This window comes from Panthera onca, chromosome B1, assembly GCF_046562875.1.
Source record: "Panthera onca isolate mPanOnc1 chromosome B1, mPanOnc1 haplotype 2, whole genome shotgun sequence".
NCBI lineage: Eukaryota > Metazoa > Chordata > Mammalia > Carnivora > Felidae > Panthera > Panthera onca.
The window spans coordinates 103,816,800-103,838,324 of NC_138342.1; the positions used below are offsets into that span (position 1 = coordinate 103,816,800).

Consider the following 21,525-nt stretch of genomic DNA (forward strand, 5'->3'; position numbering starts at 1 on the left):
AGCCGGGCATCAGCAGGGAAGGGGAGAGAGAGGGAGACACAGAATTCAATGTAGGCTCCAGGCTCTGAGCTGTCAGCACAGAGACCGACTAGGGGCTCGAACTCACAAGCTGTTGAGATCATGACCTGAGTCGAAGTCGGATGCTTAATCGACTGAACCACCCAGGTACCCCATACCAGTTTTTTTTTTTACAGAGAAAATTTAATAGAAAGAATAACAAATTATAAAATTTTAACTAGGTAATTGAAAGGAGGGTAGCAACTATAGGAAGCAGTTCTCACTCCTAAGTCTGGTGGGGGGGAAAGGGCATAGGTTGAGATTATTAAAACCTAGAACCTGAGCTGTTACTCAGACCCGTGAAGAGTAGCCTGATACTTTGAAGGCTGACTCAGACCTCTTAGAAGGTGGCACTGCTAGGTTGGTGCTGTTGTCCCTTAAGAGTTGGTAGAATGACAGTCACAGGAATAGTAAACATATAGGAAATGTATGGGATGTAAATAGGAGGGAGTGAGTCCTTTCTTCCCCCTTCAGCTTTGCTGTCTCTCTCTAGAGCTTTGCTCTAACATTGGCAAAGCCTACGATGGAGCTGAAATGTAATTTGCAGTCTCAACTCCTTGTACTGTTCCAAAGCTGGGTATAGTAGCATGTTTTCAAGCTGAGAGTCAATAATTTAGTAAGTGGTACACCTGAAAGCTAAATTAGACAACACTCAAATAATCTCTCTGTGAGCTTCAAAAGAAGTCATATAGCAAATTAAATATTAAGAATAGAATGTTAGTGGGGCTCCTGGGTGGCTCAGTCAGTTGACTGTCCCAACTCTTGAAATCAGCTCAGGTCATGATCTTCCAGTTCATAGGATCAAGGCCTGCATTGGGCTCTGCACTGACAATGCAGAGTCTGCATGGGATTCGCTCTCTCCCCCTCTCTCTCTGCCCCTCCACTGCTCGTGTGCTCTTTCTCAAAATAAATAAGTACACTTAAAAAAAAGAAGAAGAATAGGGTCACCTGGGTCGCTCAGTTGGTTAAGTGTCTGACTTTGGCTCAGGTCATAGATATCATGCTTCATGAGTTCGAGCCCTGCATTGGGCTCTGTGCTGACAGTTCAGAGACTGGAGCCTGCTTCAGATTCTGTGTTTCCCTCTCTCTCTGCGCCCCCCCCTCCCCCCCCCCCCCCCGCTCACACTCTCTCTCTCTCCCTCAAAAATAAATAAACATAAATAAAAAAAACAAGCAGAATGTTAGTAAAAATTCTGCGTTTTAAGTTTTCTCTAAGATGTAATCGTAACACATTTATTAGGAAATAAGAAGGGTAAAAAGAACTGCATTCAGCTCAACTAGTTGGATAAGAACAACAGAGTAAATCCAAAGGGGAGGAAAATTAAAAATATAAAGTTAGATTCAGTGGAATGAAAGAACAAAAAATTCATTCTTTGAAAAGGGTTTTAAGATTATAAAGTTAGACCAAGCACCAGTCAAGAGATAGGACCACATATTGGTGGTTTTGGTAAAAGAGAAAAGAAGGTACAAATGAAATATAGAGAGAACTAATAATACAAACCAAATAGAGAAAACAAATGTTTCTCCTGGATGTTAAAAACCCTTTCCACAGAAGAATAATGTGGGATATCTATCTCACTGACTTACCTATATTTATTTCCTGGCAGCCTCATGATTGACTTTACTTTGATTAATTGTGCTCCATTAATGTAAATACATACATTAACATTTCTAGTATAACTACTAAAATAATAGAAAAAGACCGTATAACTTCAGAACTAGTAGAAGGCAAAATGAAATGTGAAAAGAACAAAACAAAAATCAGTCTGAAAGAATGCAAGAAAAAGAGTTGGTAGGGATTAGATGATAGCCATGTTAACATTAGACCAAGTAATTTTAAGACAAAAAACATGCCTGCAGATAAAGATGAGTACTACATACTGATAAAACCATTCAATTTATTAGGAAGGCATAACTGTTTTAAACCTGATGCAATTGATAGGGTAGCTTTGAAATGTATAAAGCAAAACTTTCTGTAACTACAAGGAGAAATGAACAGAATATCTGTTTTAGTGTGAGAGTTTTAATGCATCTCTGTCAATGGTTGAGGATAGAGAAGATTTGAATAACACAATCAACAGACTTGACATAATGGATATATATTTGGAACACTGAAACCAACAACAAACATATCTATTGAGACACACATAGAACATTTATGAATTTACAATTAAAAAAATTTCATTTAATACAGACCTTATTCTCTGGCCAAAATTCATTTAAGTTAAAATCAATAAATTAAACAATTTTATACTTTGGAAATTAGAAAATTCTAAATAATTCATTAGTGGAATTATAGTATGCAGATGAAAAGCTGTTTAGAATTGGACAATGCAACTATGTCAAAATGTGTGGTATATAGCTAAAGCAGTGCTTACAGGGAAATTTACAACCTGAAATTCTTATATAGGAAGTAAAGGTTGAAAACTAATAAGCTGAGTATTGTTATTAGAAAATATTAAGCTTTAGGAAACAAATATTTAATACAGATAGGGCAGAAATGTATAGAAAAGGAAGGCAATTATAAGAGAGAAGTAGCAAGTTTTGTGTACTGTTCCATACTAACAGCATGCTCCCTTCCTTGCTACCTCTGCATGGTCATGGTGGGCTCTGAGGTTATCTCAGTCTCTGCTCAGCATCTCTTCTTGATCCTAGTACTTCATTGGAAGCTCATCTTGAGCAGATTGTTTACTTCTGTTTAAAAAAATAGTCCTTGGCTTTATTGCAGAGGGGAGGCAAAAACTTGCTGCAATTTTGCTCTAGATCCCAACTATTTGCATTTCTTAAATTACCCAAATCATCTTGCAGGGCATCACTCTTATATTTGTTTCTTCTTACATTATTTCTGGTTCTTCTAGGTTGCTTTTTTTTTTTTTTTTTTTCTATGTATTTTGTTCTTTATAGTGCTTGTTAGACGATGTCCTTAGATATCTAGTGATCTTTGGGTGTTTTCTCATATTTGAAAGTGTTGCTACTAAAAATTGATTAGGTACTGTGAACTCTTGGAGCTTGTGAGCTTGTGGTCTTCTGTGTAGTGAGTTCTGCATGGGCCTTTTCCTTGAGTGCGCCTTTGTCACTCTTAGCCTGGTACCTTTCCAGGAGAAGGATTTTTTGGCTTCACATGTGGGCAGGTATATCCTGACTGTAAACCCTAGGAACAGTGGGGAACAGCAGAATGGGTTTCTCTATGCAGTATGATTCCCTTGTCTTTAACTGTCCTTTGTGTTCCCTCAATTCAGAAATATTTTGTGTTGCTTAGAGAATATATCTTCAGATGTAGGGTACAGGGTACAGGAAAAGTCATCTGACTCTGTGAAATTGGGAAGGGGATCTTTATGATCTAACTACTTCCTAATAGACTTCTCTTCTAATCTTCCATTTTTCTGTTTCTAACCCTGATTTTTCTTTTTCTTTTTCTTTTTTTTTTAGAAGTGATTTGTGCTGTCCTAAGTTTTGAGCTTTTTTGATTAAATTTGGGTGGGGTCAATAGGAAGGGCATCTGTGGCATAAATCTGGTTGCTCTCAGATTTTTTTTCATTGTATGCTTGTGTGTCAGCTTTCTTGGGTCAGTTATATTCAGTACTGCTTATTCATTTGCTATCCAGCTTCTGAAATTTTGGTTGCTGTTATATTGTTTCCTCTCCTATTTGCCCTTCCAGGTTTATGTTTCTTCATAAAAATCTCTTTACACTCATTGTAGTGGGGTTTTATTTAGGAGGAAGCAAAAGTAAGTGCTTGGATTTAATGTACTGTCTTTACTAACTTGAATGACTTTACCTCAAACCTTTATTTCAACTCTTGATTGATATGCACTCAGTAGTGGCTCACTTTCATCTTTTAATTTTAAATTTATTGGAGAATTAGTAGGTAGACTTCAGTATTTCTGTCTAGAGACTAAAGTAAATGATAAATCAAAGCCTGAACAATTCATTTTTCCTTCCCCTCCCCCATGGTCTTCTGTTAAGTTTCTCAGGATCCACATAAGAGTGAAAACATGGTATCTGTCTTTCTCTGTATGACTTATACTCTCCAGTTCCATCCACGTTGCTACAAAAGGCCATATTTCATTCTTTCTCATTGCCACGTAGTATTCCATTGTGTACATAAACCACAATTTCTTTATTCATCAGTTGATGGACATTTAGGCTCTTTCCATAATTTGGCTATTGTTGAGAGTGCTGCTATAAACATTGGGGTACAAGTGCCCCTATGCATCAGCACTCCTGTATCCCTTGGGTAAATTCCTAGCAGTGCTATTGCTGGGTCATAGGGTAGATCTATTTTTAATTTTTTGAGGAGGCTCCACACTGTTTTCCAGAGTGGCTGCACCAATTTGCATTCCCACCAACAGTGCAAGAGGGTTCCCGTTTCTCTGCATCCTCTCCAGCATCTATAGTCTCCTGATTTGTTCATTTTGGCCACTCTGACTGGAGTGAGGTGATATCTGAGTGTGGTTTTGATTTGTATTTCCCTGATGAGGAGCGATGTTGAGCATCTTTTCATGTGCCTGTTGGCCATCCAGATGTCTTCTTTTTTTTTTATTTTCTTAATTTTTATTATTATTTTTTTTAATTTTTTTTTAACGTTTAGTTATTTTTGAGACAGGGAGAGACAGAGCATGAACAGGGGACGGTCAGAGAGAGGGAGACACAGAATATGAAGCAGGCTCCAGGCTCTGAGCTGTCAGCACAGAGCCCGACGCGGGGCTAGAACTCACGGACCGCAAGATCATGACCTGAGCTGAAGTCGGCTGCCCAACCGACTGAGCCACCCAGGCGCCCCCAGATGTCTTCTTTAGAGAAGTGTCTATTCATGTTTTCTGCCCATTTCTTCACTGGATTATTTGTTATTTGGGTGTGGAGTTTGGTGAGCTCTTTATAGATTTTGGATTCTAGCCCTTTGTCCGATATGTCATTTGCAAATATTTTTTCCCATTCCGTTGGTTGCCTTTTAGTTTTGTTGATTGTTTCCTTTGCAGTGCAGAAGCTTTTTATCTTCATGAGGTCCTAGTAGTTCACTTTTGCTTTTAATTCCCTTGCTGTTGGAGATGTGTCAAGTAAGAAATTGCTGCGTCTGAGGTCACAGAGGTTTTTTCCTGCTTTCTCCTCTAGGGTTTTGATGGTTTCCTGTCTCACATTCAGGTCCTTTATCCATTTTGAGCTTATTTTTGTGAATGGTGTAAGAAAGTGGTCTAGTTTCATCCTTCTGCATGTTGCTGTCCAGTTCTCCCAGCACCATTTGTCAAAGAGACTGTCTTTTTTCCATTGGATATTCTTTCCTGCTTTGTCAAAGATTAGTTGGCTATACTTTTGTGAGTCCAGTTATTTCTTATGCTTTTCAAATGATGGGCTTCCTTAAGATTGAGCCTTCAGCCCTCATTTTTCCATCCCTTGTTCCTTTCTAGCCTGTCTTTGTAGGTCTCTCCTATATAATTCCAGATCTTGTGTCTACGCACACAGCTCTAAAGTCTCATTCTTTCTTGAGTTCCAAAACCACATTTCCGACTGCCAACTGAATATTTCCTTTAAGATGTTCTGCCAATACCTTACAAAACCTATAACTCTGGATTGAATGTATTAATAAAAAGGGCAGAGGCAAGAGGTGTGTTATTCCCCAGGCTATTCTGATAAATCTTTATGGTCTTTTTTTGTAGATGTTGTTTTGTAAATTTTATTTCATGTTTATAAAATATCTGTCTTTTCATATTTCATACCAGTTTGTCATATTTTTACTGCCCAAACTAAGCATTTGGATTTTTGCCTTCATCGCCCACATTTTTCAGTCCTCTTCCTTATCCTTCTACCTTCATATACACACACAAACAAACGATTTGAAATGCTAGAAGTGTGAAGTTTGGGTTTATTATTATTTTTACTGGTAATGGTTCAGTCTGTATTTATGGGGTAGAAGATAAATCTTGTATTACTTTTCTCTTTGCAGGTCTCTATGCCTTACGGAGAGTCTTGAAGAAACAGCCTAATCTCTCTGATAGCAAGATGGCTGGGCTGGTGAAGATTACTCTGAATGATTTCTTACAAGGGATGAATGACGTCAGGCCCAGTGCTATGAGGGAAGTAGCAATCGATGTACCAAATGTAAGTCATTTGTACTCCCATGCTAGCCACACTGTTTGATTTAACTCTGAAAGGAACAGAGACTGCATAGAGACAATATACCCAGGCTAAACTTAAAAAAAATTTTTTTTTAATTGAAATTTTTATGGATGTAATTGGAGATTCAGTGCAGTTGTAAGAAATACTGTAGGGAGATCTTGTGTATTCTTCACTCACTTTCCCCCTGCGTGGTAACATCTTGCAAACAATTAGTACACTATCACAAGCAGGATTTTCATGCTGATATAATCACTGATCTTATTCAGATTTCTAGTGTTACTTGTACTTATTTGTGTGTGTGTGTGTGTGTGTGTGTGTTTAGTTCTGTGCAGTTTTATTACTTGCAAAGTTTTGTGTATCTGTCACTGGAATTGAGATACTGAATAGTTCCATCACCACAGTGATCTCTTGCTTTGCTCTTTCATAACCATACTAACCTTGTTCTGTACCTGTTTGTAAAATTCTGTCATTTTAGAAATGTTATATAAATCTAACTATACACTATACAGCCATTTGTTATCAGTTTTTTCCCATTTAGCATAATTCCAAGGAGATTCATCCAAGTTGTTATGTGCAACAATAGTTTCTTCTTTCTGTTGCTGAGTCGTATTCCATGGTGTGGCTGTACCATAATTTGCTTAGTCATTCACCTGTTGAAGGACATCTGAGCTGTTTCCAGTTTAGGGCAATTATGAATAAAGTTGCTATGAACATTCGTCTGCAGGTATTGTGTAAATGTAAGTTTTTATTTCTCTAAAATCAATGCCCACGAGTGCAACTGCTGGGTTGTATGCTAATTGCATATTTAGTCTTATAAGGAAATGTCAGCTAGGCTAATTTTAGAATATAAAAAATCTTCAAGTTATGATGCCTGGTGTTTCCTCAGGTTCTTTTACATTTTCTCAATTATTGACATGCTTTGCACAGTTCACAATCAAATCACCATAAGGACATCAGAAGCTACCTTTTAAGAGGGGGGGCGGGGATCATCTGTTACGTTCTCTTATCACCCAAGTAGGCCTAACATTCAGGAAAGAAATGTTTCTTTGAATATATTAATATTTGCAGAAAATGGCATTGAAACAAAGCATTGATGGTGTGTCCTGCATTGTATTGGGGTAAGGGATGGGCTGTTAAAGTGGGCTTGATCATAAGGAGTGTTTATATCTTGGTATAGCTTGAGGAAAGTTTATAGATTGCTCTCTGACACTTTAGGAGAGCACTGATGGAAGAATGGAACTTTGTGACTACTCTTTCCCTTTGCTTCTATAATATCACCTCTTTAGTTTTTCTTTTTGAGTTTGTCTTATTGCTTCTGAGATACTCCCTTGTAAAAGCTCACACGTTACAATTATTTAAAACTTAGAGCTGTATTAGAGAGTCAGACATAGTTTTGTACGCTTTTCCCCATTGTGTGTATATTAACAGTTCTCTTGGTCATTAACTAATGGTTTATAATTGCTGTAAGCTAAAACAAACAAAAAAACTGAGAGAGACTATAAAGATACTAAGTCAATGGAATAGACTGTGTGGAACCATATAGTGGGGAGAGATCAATGGGTTTGTTTTCACTTTCTTTGTTGTTGTTTTGTTCTTTTGGTTTTCACTTTTAAAGGGGACTGTTCCTTGGAAAATGTATTTTGTGGCCAAATATGTTTGGGAAGTACTGGTTTAAATGAAATCAGTTGTATTTCTTTGCTGTAGGACTTTTCAGGGTTTTTAAATATGAAGAAGTGTGAAAGAGAGCTATTATGGAAACTTATTTGGCCATGGACCATGTGGAGCAGATACTTTCTGCATTTTGCAATGTGGTAGATTGCATAAACTGACTACAGATTTTTCCCACCATTCTGTTTGCCCTTTTTGCACTGCAACTTTGTAGCTCCTACCATAAAAGAGATGGAGTCAGGTTTTCCACCCTTTGAATTTGTACTTGGCCATGTAACTTGCTTTGGCTTATAGGATATTAGCAATCATGATGCAAGCAGACTTGAAAGCACCTAGGGCTTGCCTTTTCTTGCGACTCTTGGAATCCCTGCATTAGTTATGCTGTGATATCTGTACTTGTTTCCTGGAAGGTGAGATACCATGCGGAGCATAAGTGAGCCCTCTTAGCTGAGATTCCCTCCTTTCAGCCATCCTGCCAATTGTCAGACATTTGACAGACACAATGCTAGACTATCCCACCCCTACTGAAGTTTACCTAAACCAGAAAAACCACCCAGTTAACTCTTAGAATTGTCAGAAATATCAAATGTCTGTTTTTTTTGAGCCACTAAACTTTATGGTAGTTAGCAAAAGCTTAAGCGATGAAGATGCTTGTTTACTTCTTATAGAACACAATTGTTTTGTCAATTAAGGTGGAAAACAGTGCCCTCAGTTAGGAATATCTCTAAGGACTAGCTTCTAGTTTAGGCAACTTAATGTGATTTTAAATGTTTTTTCGAAAACATTTTCGAATTCACTAATGAACTTACAGCTTAACTTTGGGTTCTACTATAGTTCTGTAGTAGCACATGCTAATTTAGTATGAATAATTTAACAAATGGAATTATGGAATAATTAATGATTGATGTTGGATTAGTAGAAGCTTTTCATTTCTTTGGAATTTATGGTCTAAAGTTTGGGCACATTGGTATGAATATCTTTACTTGTATTTATCTGTGTTTTATTGGCTACAGTTACATAATGTAATGGGTCAAGTAAATGCATATTCATCAAATGCCACATGTGAAAATTTCGGGTGATAGGGTTATAAACCAGCTACTCCATCCAAAAACACTTCAGTGTTTAAAAAAGTTTAGGAACTAGAGAAACATACAGTGAGTTTTTTAAATTTAAAATTACTGCCAATAGAGAATGTGTTTGAACAGTGGCTGTCCACTTTTGGAATTGCTGAACTGATTTATTCATCAGAGGAACTGATACTACAACTGCATTTTTAATTGCTCTAATGAGAGGTTTTTTTTCCCCTTTATTTTCTTCTGATACAGTATTTACAATCCATGGACTTGTGCCATTTTCCATTTGGCACTTTATTACTTGGCCTAAGGCCATGGTGTACTGTGATGTTACTCATGAGCTCCAGGGTGATTAGCCCTGGTCAAAGTACTTTTTTACATTGCTTTTTATGCTCACTTCAGATTGTAAAAATTTTCCTGAGAAGTCAACATTTCTTTAATTGGATTGCTAAAATTTTTCTCTTCTGCTTTCAGACTATTGCATATACAAAAATATCTCCAAATTATATCTGCAGAAGGTTTACTACTTACTTTGCTATAGAAAACCTGTTTCAAGCAGGTAGTTAATTGTGAACATTTTTTAAATAGTAAATTGAGCATTCAGCATCTTTTGAGAAAAGATTTCAGCGTGTGACATTAAGACTTCTAAATCACACTTGCCTAGTTATATTTAAGCTGAAAAGAAATGTCCTAAGGTGGGAATATTGCCAATTACAATGTAATGCATTATTAATCAGGAGACCACAAGTGTTAGCTACTTACTGAAATGTAATGTTTCCTTTTTGTGGACTTTCTGAATTGGTGATTATACCAACTGGTGTATTAAAAGTCAAATGTATTTTACAATTAATTGGTAATTAAAATCAAATGTATTTCTTTACCACAGGAATCTTTAGAATCTTTGACTATGTCAGTGTGCATTTTGAAATTTTGGTTTTTCACCCAGAAATAACAACTGTTAATATTTTGTTATAATTCTAATAGTTTAACATTTTTTTAAAGATTGTTTTTCTATGCATATAGATATTTTAATATAACTAATCTTAGAGGGGCGCCTGGGTGGCTTGGTCGGTTAAGCGTCTGACTTCGGCTCAGGTCATGATCTCACGGTCCGTGAGTTCGAGCCCCGCGTCGGGCTCTGTGCTGACAGCTCAGAACCTGGAGCCTGTTTCAGATTCTGTGTCTCCCTCTCTCTCTGCTCCTCCCCTGTTCATGCTCTGTCTCTCTCTGTCTCAAAAATGAATAAATGTTAAAAAAAAATAAAAAAAAAAAACTAATCTTAGAATATATAGTTTTATATTTTTCTTTTTTCACTTAAAATTATATGGTAAACATTTTACTTTAAAATTTTTCAGCAAACGTCTTTTAAATGACTGTTTAATAGATTGTTATGTGGTAAACTGTAATTGTTTTATCCTTCTTCCATTCTAAAGAAAATCTGTTTATTTTTCCTGTTTTTTTCTAATATGGTTATATACACATTTATGTCCAAACCTTTGCATTTATGTTTCCCAGAAGCAGAATTATCAGACGGAAATATGTGGTTTTAAAGTTTAAGGCAAATGTCATTAAGCTCTGTTTTTTTTTCCCCTCAGAAAGATTGTTTTAATTTATAATTATGTGATAAAAATTTTAAATTATAAAGAGCTTAAATAAAGTCTTATTTTATTTTTACTTTAGTCCTTTTTTATTTGCCTGCCACTAGAATTTATTTTTTATTTTGAGGAATAATACTGGATAATCTTTGGGTAGGGACTTAAAATAAGAAAATGAAAACTATCAATTATATACCTTCTTCTTTCTATAAAAATTTTAAATTTTTAGATAATTGGTCTAAACTGGATGGCTTTTTAAGGGATTTTAAATTCTGTGAGAGCAGTTCTTATTTTTATCCTTTATATTTGTCCTACCACATAATAGATGTCCAATCAATATTTGCTGAATGGATAAGTGAACAACTATAATTCTCTTGGAAAAACAAAACAAAACAGATGGTCAATTTCACATATATTTAAAGAGTGTTGCATCCTTCTTCTGTACTAAAGCTTAATATTTTTGTTTACCTTCATGTAACATTCTTCAGATTCTTTGCATTTTATAAAACAAGTGGTTTCTTTAGTGAATTTTAACCCTTACTGTTTATTCAGTGAATTTAACAATTTTGGAGTAAATATGCCTGTAATAGTGCTAAGTTGTCTGTTCTGGAAGGATACAGAATAGTCCTTTATATTTTCTACCAAAACATGTTGCTTTCTTGCTGTATTAGAAATTCTTATTTTATTAAGATAAGCAAAAAAAAAAAAAAAAAAAAAAAAAATACAATGCTTTCAGTAGTTGTATTTACGTATTGTATTTACAATAAATAAGCTATTTTATATATACCATAGCAATTATCACTGGATCACTGGTAAATGGCATTCTTAACCAAATATATACAAATTGATTACCATCAAGTTTAATTCATTTATATATCTTAAATCATCCCCACCCCCAGGGTTTCCCTATTTCATTTTAGGTAGTTTTAGGTTGTTTCATTATTTGGAAATAATCCATCTTTATGCTTTTGGTACTGCTTTTGGATTGCAGTTTTCAGAATTTGGACATTTGGTTCAGAATAAGTTAAAAGCCAATAAAAAGAGAGACCTCTACTTTCATTTGAACCCACTTTTTAAAAGCGAATTGTAACTAGAGCCTTAAGACTAAGTGTATAGCCTCAAAACTCTTTGTAAGCTTGGATCCAGATTAAATTTATAAGTAGTCAGCAGTCAAATTGAGTGTATACCAAATGTCATTAGTTAAATAAACATACCTCATTTACTCCCATTTTAAATAGTAGCAAACTTAATTATATGAATAATCAAAAGACTGTTTCACTAATTACATATTCAAAATTGACTGGTGTATTTTCATTTGGCATCTTTTCAGATGAGAATAGAACATCAGAATGTGACAAGGCAGTTGAATTTCACAAGATGAGCTCATTAGCATTACTTTTCCTGTGCAGAGAGTTAAATAGTTTAATTGACCATAATTACATTTCATTCTTCATGTACCCTCAGGATAATTAGAAAGAATTTGAGTTTCTGTTCTTTAAAAACAGTACTGTATTCTATATGTTCTTTATTTTTAACAGATTCAAAGGATTGAGGGTTTCTGGGATGCTTTACTAAATAACAGATTGCTTTTTTTGGAATAGATATACAACCTGTGGAAATTCTATTAATTCCATATTGGTTCTTGGCAAGTCTTTTGAATTCGGTTTCTTTTGATTTTGCCTCTTGTTGTCTAGACAGAAGAGTGTCTTCTATCACTCCCAAGATCCCAGTCTTCCCTGCCAACTTCTCTTGTGCATTTTTATAGTTTTAAGTAATAACAATTGAACAGGAAAGCACATTTGGGAAAGTAGATTACTTTTAACCAGGAAATACTCTGTGCCAAAATCAAGATTGTAGTTTTAAGTGTATTAAATATTTTAGAAGTTTAACTCTTTCATTCCACTTTTCTTTTTATACCTTACTTTCCTCAGGCTTATAGTCTGTAGGAGACATGAGAGAGATAGAAAAGTTAGTGGAAAGATCAACAGTTTCTGCTCTCAGCTCTGATTCTGGTTAACTTTGGTGAAATGAAAGACTTTTCCTGTCAGATTATAGAAGGAAAGCTCTTAATTTGCTGTTTTCTGATGCATGTCTTCTTTTGAATTTATAAATAATGTTGAGGTTACCATAGAGATATATGCTATACTTATATGTTATAGTTGGTCAATAAGAAATACTTGATGAGTGTTTGCTAAAAACACAGATTTTCATTTAGTGTAAAGGAACTCATTGGTAGTTAGTGTGGTTCTTCTGTGGTACTATACTTCTTTATTTCACCTTGTACAGATATGGAGTAATTATATACCATCTGATCATGCCCTTTAGTCCTTCCCATCTCTTCATTGAGTAATTTATCCAAAAGAAATTACTGATCTGGCTTAAAAGCCATCAGCATGACTACCAGTTGATCATCTTTAGAATGAAGTCTAAGCTCTTTAGTTTGGTATTTGTAACCTGGCTCGTGCCTCCTTAACTTTTTTCTAACATTATGCTCTCCTCTTGTTGAACCACTCCTGTTTTTGCATGTGTGGTCTTCTCTGCCTGGAAAATTGTCTTCTGACCTCTCAGTTACCAAAGATCTTGCAGTGTGATCCCTAACACACACCCCCACAAAATACACATATATGGCTTGTGGATATAATACACCTAATACACAAAATATGCATATATCCCTGTGGACCTTTTGTCTTGTTCATCTTTGTATCTCCACTGCTCGGCAAATGGTAACAACCAAATAAGAGTTTGTTAAATGACTGAATATTTTGTGAAGAATTTTGGTTCACAAATGTTCTTATTTCTCAGAAATAGTTCTTTTGCCCTTCTATATAAGTATATATTCATATGTTGGTAACAGCTTTATTGAGGTACAATTCACATGTCAATTCAGTCATTTAAAGGGCATATTTTGGTGGTCAAGTATATTTAAAGAGTTGTACAGCCATTACTGTAGTCAACTTTAGAACATCCTTTTATCACCCCCCAAAAGAAACCCTGTACCCTTTACCCATCATCTCCCAGCCTGCCCATCCTCACCAGCCTGAGGCAAACATTTATCTATTTTATATCCCTATAGATTTGCCTAATCTAGACATTTCATATAAATGGAATTATAAGATACTTGATTCTTTGTGACTGGCTTCTTTCACTAAGCATAAAATTTTCAAGGTTTATCCATGCATCATGTATCAGTACTTCATTCCTTTTTATTGCTAAGTAATATTGTATTGTATGGATACTGCACGTTATGATTTATCTTTTCATTAGTTGATAGACATTGGGATTGCTTCTATCTTTTGACTGTCATAAATAAAGTTGAATTTGAACATTTATATATAAGTTTTTGCTTGAGCATCTGTTTTAATTCTTTTGGGTCTATATCTAGTAGTAGAATTGCCAGGTCGTTGGTAATTCTGTGTTTAACCTTTTGAGGAACTAAGTTTTCCAAAGTGACTACCATTTTACATCCCCACCGGCAGTGTATGGAGAGTTCCTGTTTCTACATAACCTCATTAAAACTTACTATCTTTTTGGTTATAGCTATCCTAGTGGGTGTGAAATGATATCTCATTGTGATTTTTTATTTGCATTTCTTTAGTGACTAATGATACGAGCATCTTTTCATTTGCTTATTGGCCGTTGTGTGTATCTTCTTTGGAGAAATGTCTATTCAGATCCTTTGCCCCTTTTTAATTGGGTTATTTATTTGTCTTTTTATTATTGAGTAGTAAGAATTCTTATGTATTCTGGATACAAGTCCTTTATTAGATATATGATATCTGATATCAGATATGTATGATTTGTAATAGTTTATCTTATTCAGTGGGCTGCCTCTTTCATTTTCTTAATAGTGACCTTGGAAGCACAAGTTTTTAATTTTGATGAAGTCCAGTGCATCTGTTTTTTCTTTTCTTGTGTGTACTTCTGGTACCACATTTGAGAAACCATTGCCAAATCCAAGGTTGTGAAGATTTACCTTATATTTTAAGAGTTTATAGTTTTAGTTCTTACATTTAGGTCTTTGACTAACTCCCCCCCCTCCCCCCCCAGGTAGGGTTAACCCTGTTCTTTTGTGTGTGATGGTAGCATTATAGAAACTACAATTATAGCTTGCAGTCAGGAGGACCATATATGAGAAAAGTGTTTTGTTTTTTTTTTTTAACCTGTGGCAAAATATACATAGCATAAAATTTGCCATTTTAACTATTTTTAAATGTATAATTTGGCCTCATTAAGTATGCTTACATTGCTGTGCAGTTATTACCACCATCCACGTCCAGATCTCCAGAAATTTTTCTTTTTCCCAAACTGAAACTCCATACCTATATTAAACAACTCTTTATTCCCTCCCTCACCATCAAGTATGATGGTAGTTTTTTTTTTTTTTTTTTTTTTTTTGGAAGTTCTTTATTAGGTGAAGTTCCTTTCTACTCCTATTCCTAGTTTGAAGAGAGAATTTTTTTTTTTTTTAATCCAAAATGGTTGTTGAGTTCTGTTGGATGCATTTTCGGCATCGTAGAAATTATCATAATTTGTTTTTTTGTTTGTCAATACAGTGAATTACATTGATTTTCAGTGTTGAATCCATCTTGTATTTCTGGATGAATTCCACTCAAGTGGAATTGTGACATAGCACCCTTTTTATATATGTTCATGAGAGAGATTTGTCTGTAGTTTTTTTTTTAATGAAGTTTTTTGTCTGGTTTTGGTATTAGGGAAATGCTGGTATTATGGAATGAATTGGAACGTGGTCTCTCATCATTTATGTGTTGGAAGAAATTGTGTAAAATTAGTATTAATTCCTTAAATGTATTGCACTGAAACCATCTGGGTCTAGAATTTTAATTATTTGGAAGACTTAGTACAATTTAATTTTTCAATAAATACAGACTATTCAAGTTTTTTGTTTTTTTCTTGAGTAAGTTTTGGTAGTTTGTATCTTTTAAGGAACTGGTCCATTTCGCTTTGTTGGATTGATGGAGTTAGTCATTCATAGTTTTCTCTTGTTATCATTTTACTGTCTACCAAATGAGTAGTGATGTCCTGTCTTTTATATCTCATATTGGTAATTTGTGTCTCCCCCCCCCCCCCCCATGGTTAGTCTGACTGAAGGTCTATCAATTTTACTGATCTTTTCAAATTGTCAGTGTTGTGTTTTATTGTTTTTCTGGTTTTGATTTCACTTATTTCTACTCTCATCTTTATTTCCTTCCTTTTGTTAGCATGAGGCTTAATTTGCTCTTCTTTTTTTCTTAAGATGGGAATTGTGGTTAATAATTTTAGGTTTTCTTTTCTAATATAAGCTTTCAGTTGCTTTAAATGCATCCCACATATTTGATATGTTGTATTTTATTTCCATTTAGTTCATAATATTTTTAAATTTCCCTTGAGACATCTTTAACTTATCACAGTCTACCTTTAAGTGATAATATATCATATGTATAGTATAATAAGAACCTTAAAACAGTTTACTTCCATCGCTCCCCTTCTGGCCTTTGTGCCGTTGTCATACATTTTACTTTCACATATTTTGTAAACCCCACAGTATATTGTCATCATTTTGCTCTAAATGGTATTTTCTTTTGAAGAGATTTAAAAGAAAAACTTTATATTTATTCAATGTAGTTATCATTTCATCTTCTTTTGTCTTTTGTATAGATTCAATTTCCATCTGGTATCATTTTCCTTCTTCCTAAAAGGCTTATTTAACATTTCCTGTAATGCAGGTGTGTTGTTCATGAATTATTCCAGTTTTCTTATGTCTGAAAAAAGGGTTTTTTTGGTTTGTTTTACAAAGAAATTTTCACGTTTTCACTGGATAAAGAATTTGGGTTGATAGTATCCTCCCTCCCCCCAAATTCTTTACTGTTTTTCCTCCACTCTTCTTTCTTGCAATATTTTTGAAAAGAAATTTGCTGTCTCCATTTTCTTTGTTTTCCATATGTAATATATATTTTATTCTCTGGTTGCTTTTAATATTTTCTCTTTAGCATTGGTTTTAAGCAATTTAATTATGATGTGCCTTTGTAGCTTTCTTCATGTTTCATGTGCTGGTTCATTGATGGTCTTGTATGTATGGGTTTATAGTTTTAATCAAATTTGAAAAAAAAATTGGCCATTATTTCTTTAAATATTTAGTTTGTTTCTTGCCTGACTATCTCACTGGGGACTCAAAATATACATGTACATTTGTCTGCTTGAGATTGTCCCAAAGCTCAGTAATGCTAAGTCCATTTTTTTCTTTTCTTTTTCTCTTTGCTTTATTTTAGTTACTTTCTGTTGTTTTGCTTACCATTCTACTAATTTATTTTACCCCCCTGAAATTTCTAATCTGCTATAAGCGCTATCCATTGCATTTTTAAAATTATAGACATTAAATTAGCTTTCTTCTCTAGAAATTTGATTTTTATCCTTTTTATATTTTCTTCTTCTCTACTTAGTGTTTTTAGTGTTTCCTTTCTTTGAACATATGGAATACATTTAGAACAACTATTTTAATGTCTTTATTAATGCTATCATCTATAATTTCTCAATCAGCTTCAACTTATTGATCTTTCTTCTTCTTATGGGCTGTATTTTCTTTGCATGCTTGTACTTTTTGATTAGATTCCAGAAATTTTAAATTTTACTTTGTTGGCAGCTGGATTATTTTTATATTTATAAAAATACTCCTAAAGTTTGTTCTGGGTGTGGTTAAATTACTTGGAAATAGTTTGATTATTGAGGTGGGGGTTCTTGCCTTTAAATTTCCTTAGGTGAGACCAGGGCAGTATTGTGTCTAGGGATAATTTTTCCCCACTACTGAGGTAGGATCATTTATCAATACTCTACCTAAAGCCCTGTGAATCACAACATCCCTGTTGAGGGCAGGCACTATTCCCTCTAATTCATTTGGGTCTCTGACCTCTTTCCACCACCATCCCTCCTCCAGCCTTATTTTGTTTTTCTCACATATACACAGATAACAGTACATATAAAGGAGACCCTCATCAGATTTCAGGTGTTCTCTCCCTGTGGACTTCTTTTGTCTGTAATCCTCTGCTCTGTGATACCTAGCCTCTTTGGCTTTCCCAAACTTCTAATTTATCTTTTCATCTCTGGAGACAGCAGGTTCTGCCTGTGTTTTCCCTTCATTGCTGTGACCTGTGACCTTTTCCAGGCAACTGGTTGTGTGTAATCAGATAGTTGGTTTCCTTTCTCTCAAGGTGCATTGTCCTTTGTTGCCTGATGGCCAGTGTTCTGAGAGTTGATGCTTCATATATTTTGTCACTTTCTTTAGTTTTTTCTTTTTCAGACAGAAACGTAAATCTTAACCCTTTTACTCATTGGCCAGAAACAAAAGTGTCTTTTTGGCATTTTTTAAGTGTCCCTTATTTATAAAGATTTATATCCAAGCAACAGGGTGGGATGTATTCCAATGTCCCATGTTAAAATTGCTGTCAGAATTTCATGTACTTTTCAGAGAAATGCTTTGTAGTTTTTTATGTAGGTTTTTTTTTTTTTTTTTAAGTGTATTAAGAATGAACCTTCTGGTTTTGACCCAATAGAAAGACCAGTGCTCTAAGATGGAATGGGGTATGATGCTGAAGTGGGAAAAATATGGTAGATTGATTAAACTTAATCTGAAAATTAGCAGATATCTGAGAATTCCACTATAAGCCAGAGATAAATTAAAAAAAAATAAATTTAAAGGCCTGAGATAAAAGGTTTTTTTTTCTGCTGTCCAGAGCTATAGATGAGTACTAGGAGATAGGAGGGGAATATGTGAGAATGAGTTCTAGAGAAGTCTAAGCTGCTTATAATTTAATCATCTGTCTGTCTTTGTTGGGGAGTCCCAAGGTCACTCTTTGGCTTGATTTACTAGAAGGACTAACTGGAGTCAAAAGCCATTATACTCATGCTTATGATTTATTACAGTGAAAGAATACAGATCAATATCAGCAAAGGGAAAAAAAGGCCCACAGGGTGAATTCAGAGAAATTAGGCACCAGCTTCTAGGTGTTCTCTCACAATGGAATCACATGGGAACATACTTAGTTCTACCTGAAACAATGTGACAATATATGTAAAGTGTTATTGACCAAGGAGAATCATATGGGTTTTGGTGTCTAGGGTTTTACTGGAGGTCAGCCATGTACTGTATATATAGCAACTCCACATCTGACCTTAGCTACTTAAATTCCAGCTTTTTTCAGGCCAAAAATTTAAGATGTTCTTAAATCACATTGTCAGGGTGAACTTATCTGGTCAAATAGGTACAGCATAGCCTAAGGCCTCACATACAAAAACATTCTTATCAGGGACGATATTTAAAAGGCCCAGAGATTATCTCCCAGAAGGCTGTCATTGGCTGGAGTTTCTTTAGAATGGGTGGAGTTTGAGCAACCCAGGCCTTCTGAATTGAACCTTTTTGAACACTTATAACTTCTTCCATGCTTTATTTGGATTTCATTAGTTTTTTTCCTAATGGCTTTTGTCTATTTCAGGATTCCATCCAGGTTATCATGTCTCCTGGGCTTCCCTGGGCTGTAGCAGTGTTTATTCTTAGCTTGTTTTTGATGGCCTTGACAGTTTTGAGTATATTGTCAGGTCTTTTGAAAAATGTCCCTCAATTTGAGTTTGACTGATGTTTTTACTATGGTTAGGCTAGGATATGGGTTTTGGGGAGGAATACCACTGTGGTGAAATGCCATTCTCATCCCAGCTTAACAAGGATAAACTATTAACTTTGAACCTTTAATTATCTGATTTAAATATCCCTCAGCCCCTCATGAATACTTAGCTACATTTTAGGTGGATGTGCTGCTAACATGCAGAATTTGTTCTCAGTGGCTTTTCTTATCCATGTTTAATTATCATACTGCTTTGCTTTTTCAGTAGTGTCAAGATGTCTAATGTACACAACTTCAGATTTTCCTAGAGATAGCAAAGAAAGGAGGCCAGGAAGGAGAATAGTAACTGGTCAAGTCACAGATTAGGGAAGCTAAAATGGATCTCTTTTATCAGATTAGAATCTAGAGGAAAACTCTGGTCCATCAGTATGATTCTGCCATTATTATGTACATCTCTTCCTTCCTTCCCCAAAATGGCCTAAAAGCCAGTATTAGAGGCTCCAAATGGTACAGCCTTATTCATTCTCTTACTTGTTTTTCATGTTCTTGCTTAAATAACCAGGTCTTCTAGAAAGCTATATTTGACTATCTAGGACCTTCCAGGCCTGTTACGTGTATTGTAGCATCCTATATATTTTGTTTGTTTGTTTTGTTTGTTTAGTCTTTAAATAATTATTAATGTATGTTTAATGTCTGCCTCTTCATCCAGACAGTGAGCTCAACCATGTAGAGACCATGTCAATCTTGTTTATTCTTCATACCTCATTCTATGTACCTACCTATATTCCTAGAGCCTGGGCAGACACTCCAAACATAACAAGCTTGTAAGTGGAATGAATATATCAGAGTGAATGAGTGAATAAATAAATGAGTAAGTGAATGTATATTTGATATTAAAACCTCTTCCTATAAGAGCCTGACTCTCTTGTTGATACCTGTAACACATGAACCCCCATACTTGTCAGAAGTTATAAAAAAAAAAAAAAAAGACAAATTTTACCCTAGGATAATTTTTGCTCAAGGGTCTACCACATAGGTTTCCTTCTTACTGGTTCCTGTGACTTGCTTTACCTGTCTCACAGAACTCATCGTATGCCTAAGATACATGTTTCATTTCTCTGGAAAACTTATTCCCCAGAATTGTCTTAATTTTTTTTTTTTTTTTTTTTTTTACATTTATTTATTTTTGAGAGACAGAGCACAAGCAGGGGAGGGGCAGAGAGAGAAGGAGACACAGAATCCGAAGCAGGCTTCAGGCTCCGAGCTGACAGCACAGAGCACAGATGCGGGGCTCGAACTCGCAAACCGTGAGATCATGACCTGAGCTGAAGTCGGACGTTCAACCGACTGAGCCACCCAGGCACCCCTCCCCAGAATTCTCTTATGGTATCTTTCAGGCCTGGTTCCCAAGTTGGTTCTATCCCACTAACATTCATATCGTCAGTTGTTACATGTAGCACATTCAGCATCCATTAGAAGCTTTGATTATAAGGTAACATCCTTTGTTCTTTTGCTAAATATTGACCATTAAGGCTGTGCTGTGAGAATTATTTTCTAATGTCCCTTTTACTCTTTGTCAGGGCTTTCTTCTCATACCTGTTGCCTCAAGCCAGAATATCAATAGTAATTTTCTTTCCCCAATATCTTGGCACTCTGGCTAGCATTGGTTATTCTTCACCATGTGGGAACTTCCTTTTCTAGTCTGTATCTTAGGACACAGAGTTGAAGCTGCTTAGGAAAGTTGCTTATGTAAGTTTGCTCAGCTTTCTGACAGAAAGGGGACTCCTCTCTTTGCTTCTATTTCACAGAGATTTGGAGCATCTCTTTCACCAGTCTTGGAAGGGGAGGGTTTTTCTTTCCATATACACAAAAATTTTTATTGTCAACCAACCATCAAAGAAAGTCATAGGAAATGGTTTGAAATTATAATCCAACTATTTGGACATATCTGGGCTAGAAAATGTCATGCAAGGCATATGTATAGCCTTTGTACACTTTTATGTGTTAGCAACATTAGGTCTGACCACACATGCTGGTTTATTAACTCTCTCCTTTTTTCCCCATTTTACCTCCTACCAGCCCATCCCCCTATTTCTCTCTCTTAAGCTACTTTATTTTTATTTTATTTTTATTTGTTTTTTATTAAAGGAAATTTTTTTTTAATGTTTATTTATTTTAAGAGAGACAGAGACAGAGCGTGAGCAGGGGAGGGGGAGAGAGAGAGGGAGACACAGAATTCAAAGCAGGCTCCAGGCTCTGAGTTGTTAGCACAGAACCCGATACAGGGCTTGAACCCACGAACCATGAGATCATGACCTGTGACGAAGTCAGACGCTCAATCGACTGAGCCACCCGGGCACCCCAAGCTACTTTATGTTTAAAATGAAACAAGAGAAATATGTGTCTGCCT

General features: G+C 35.3%; 2 protein-coding genes across 5 annotated transcripts in view; both read left to right on the top strand.

Moving 5' to 3' along the window:
* Positions 1-21,525, top strand: part of FGF2 (fibroblast growth factor 2) — a 309,364-nt gene that overhangs the window by 141,145 nt on the left and 146,694 nt on the right. The window lies entirely within an intron of this gene.
* AFG2A (AAA ATPase AFG2A) overlaps positions 1-21,525 on the top strand; it is a 368,869-nt gene that overhangs the window by 40,726 nt on the left and 306,618 nt on the right. For all 4 annotated transcript variants that reach the window (XR_009616188.3, XM_060654237.3, XM_060654243.3 and 1 more), the window contains exon 10: positions 5,998-6,152. Coding sequence is in view for 3 of the 4 variants with exons in the window: in XM_060654237.3 (XP_060510220.1) it covers positions 5,998-6,152 (155 nt within the window). In the remaining variant the exon portion in view is untranslated. The remainder of the gene's footprint in view (positions 1-5,997; positions 6,153-21,525) is intronic.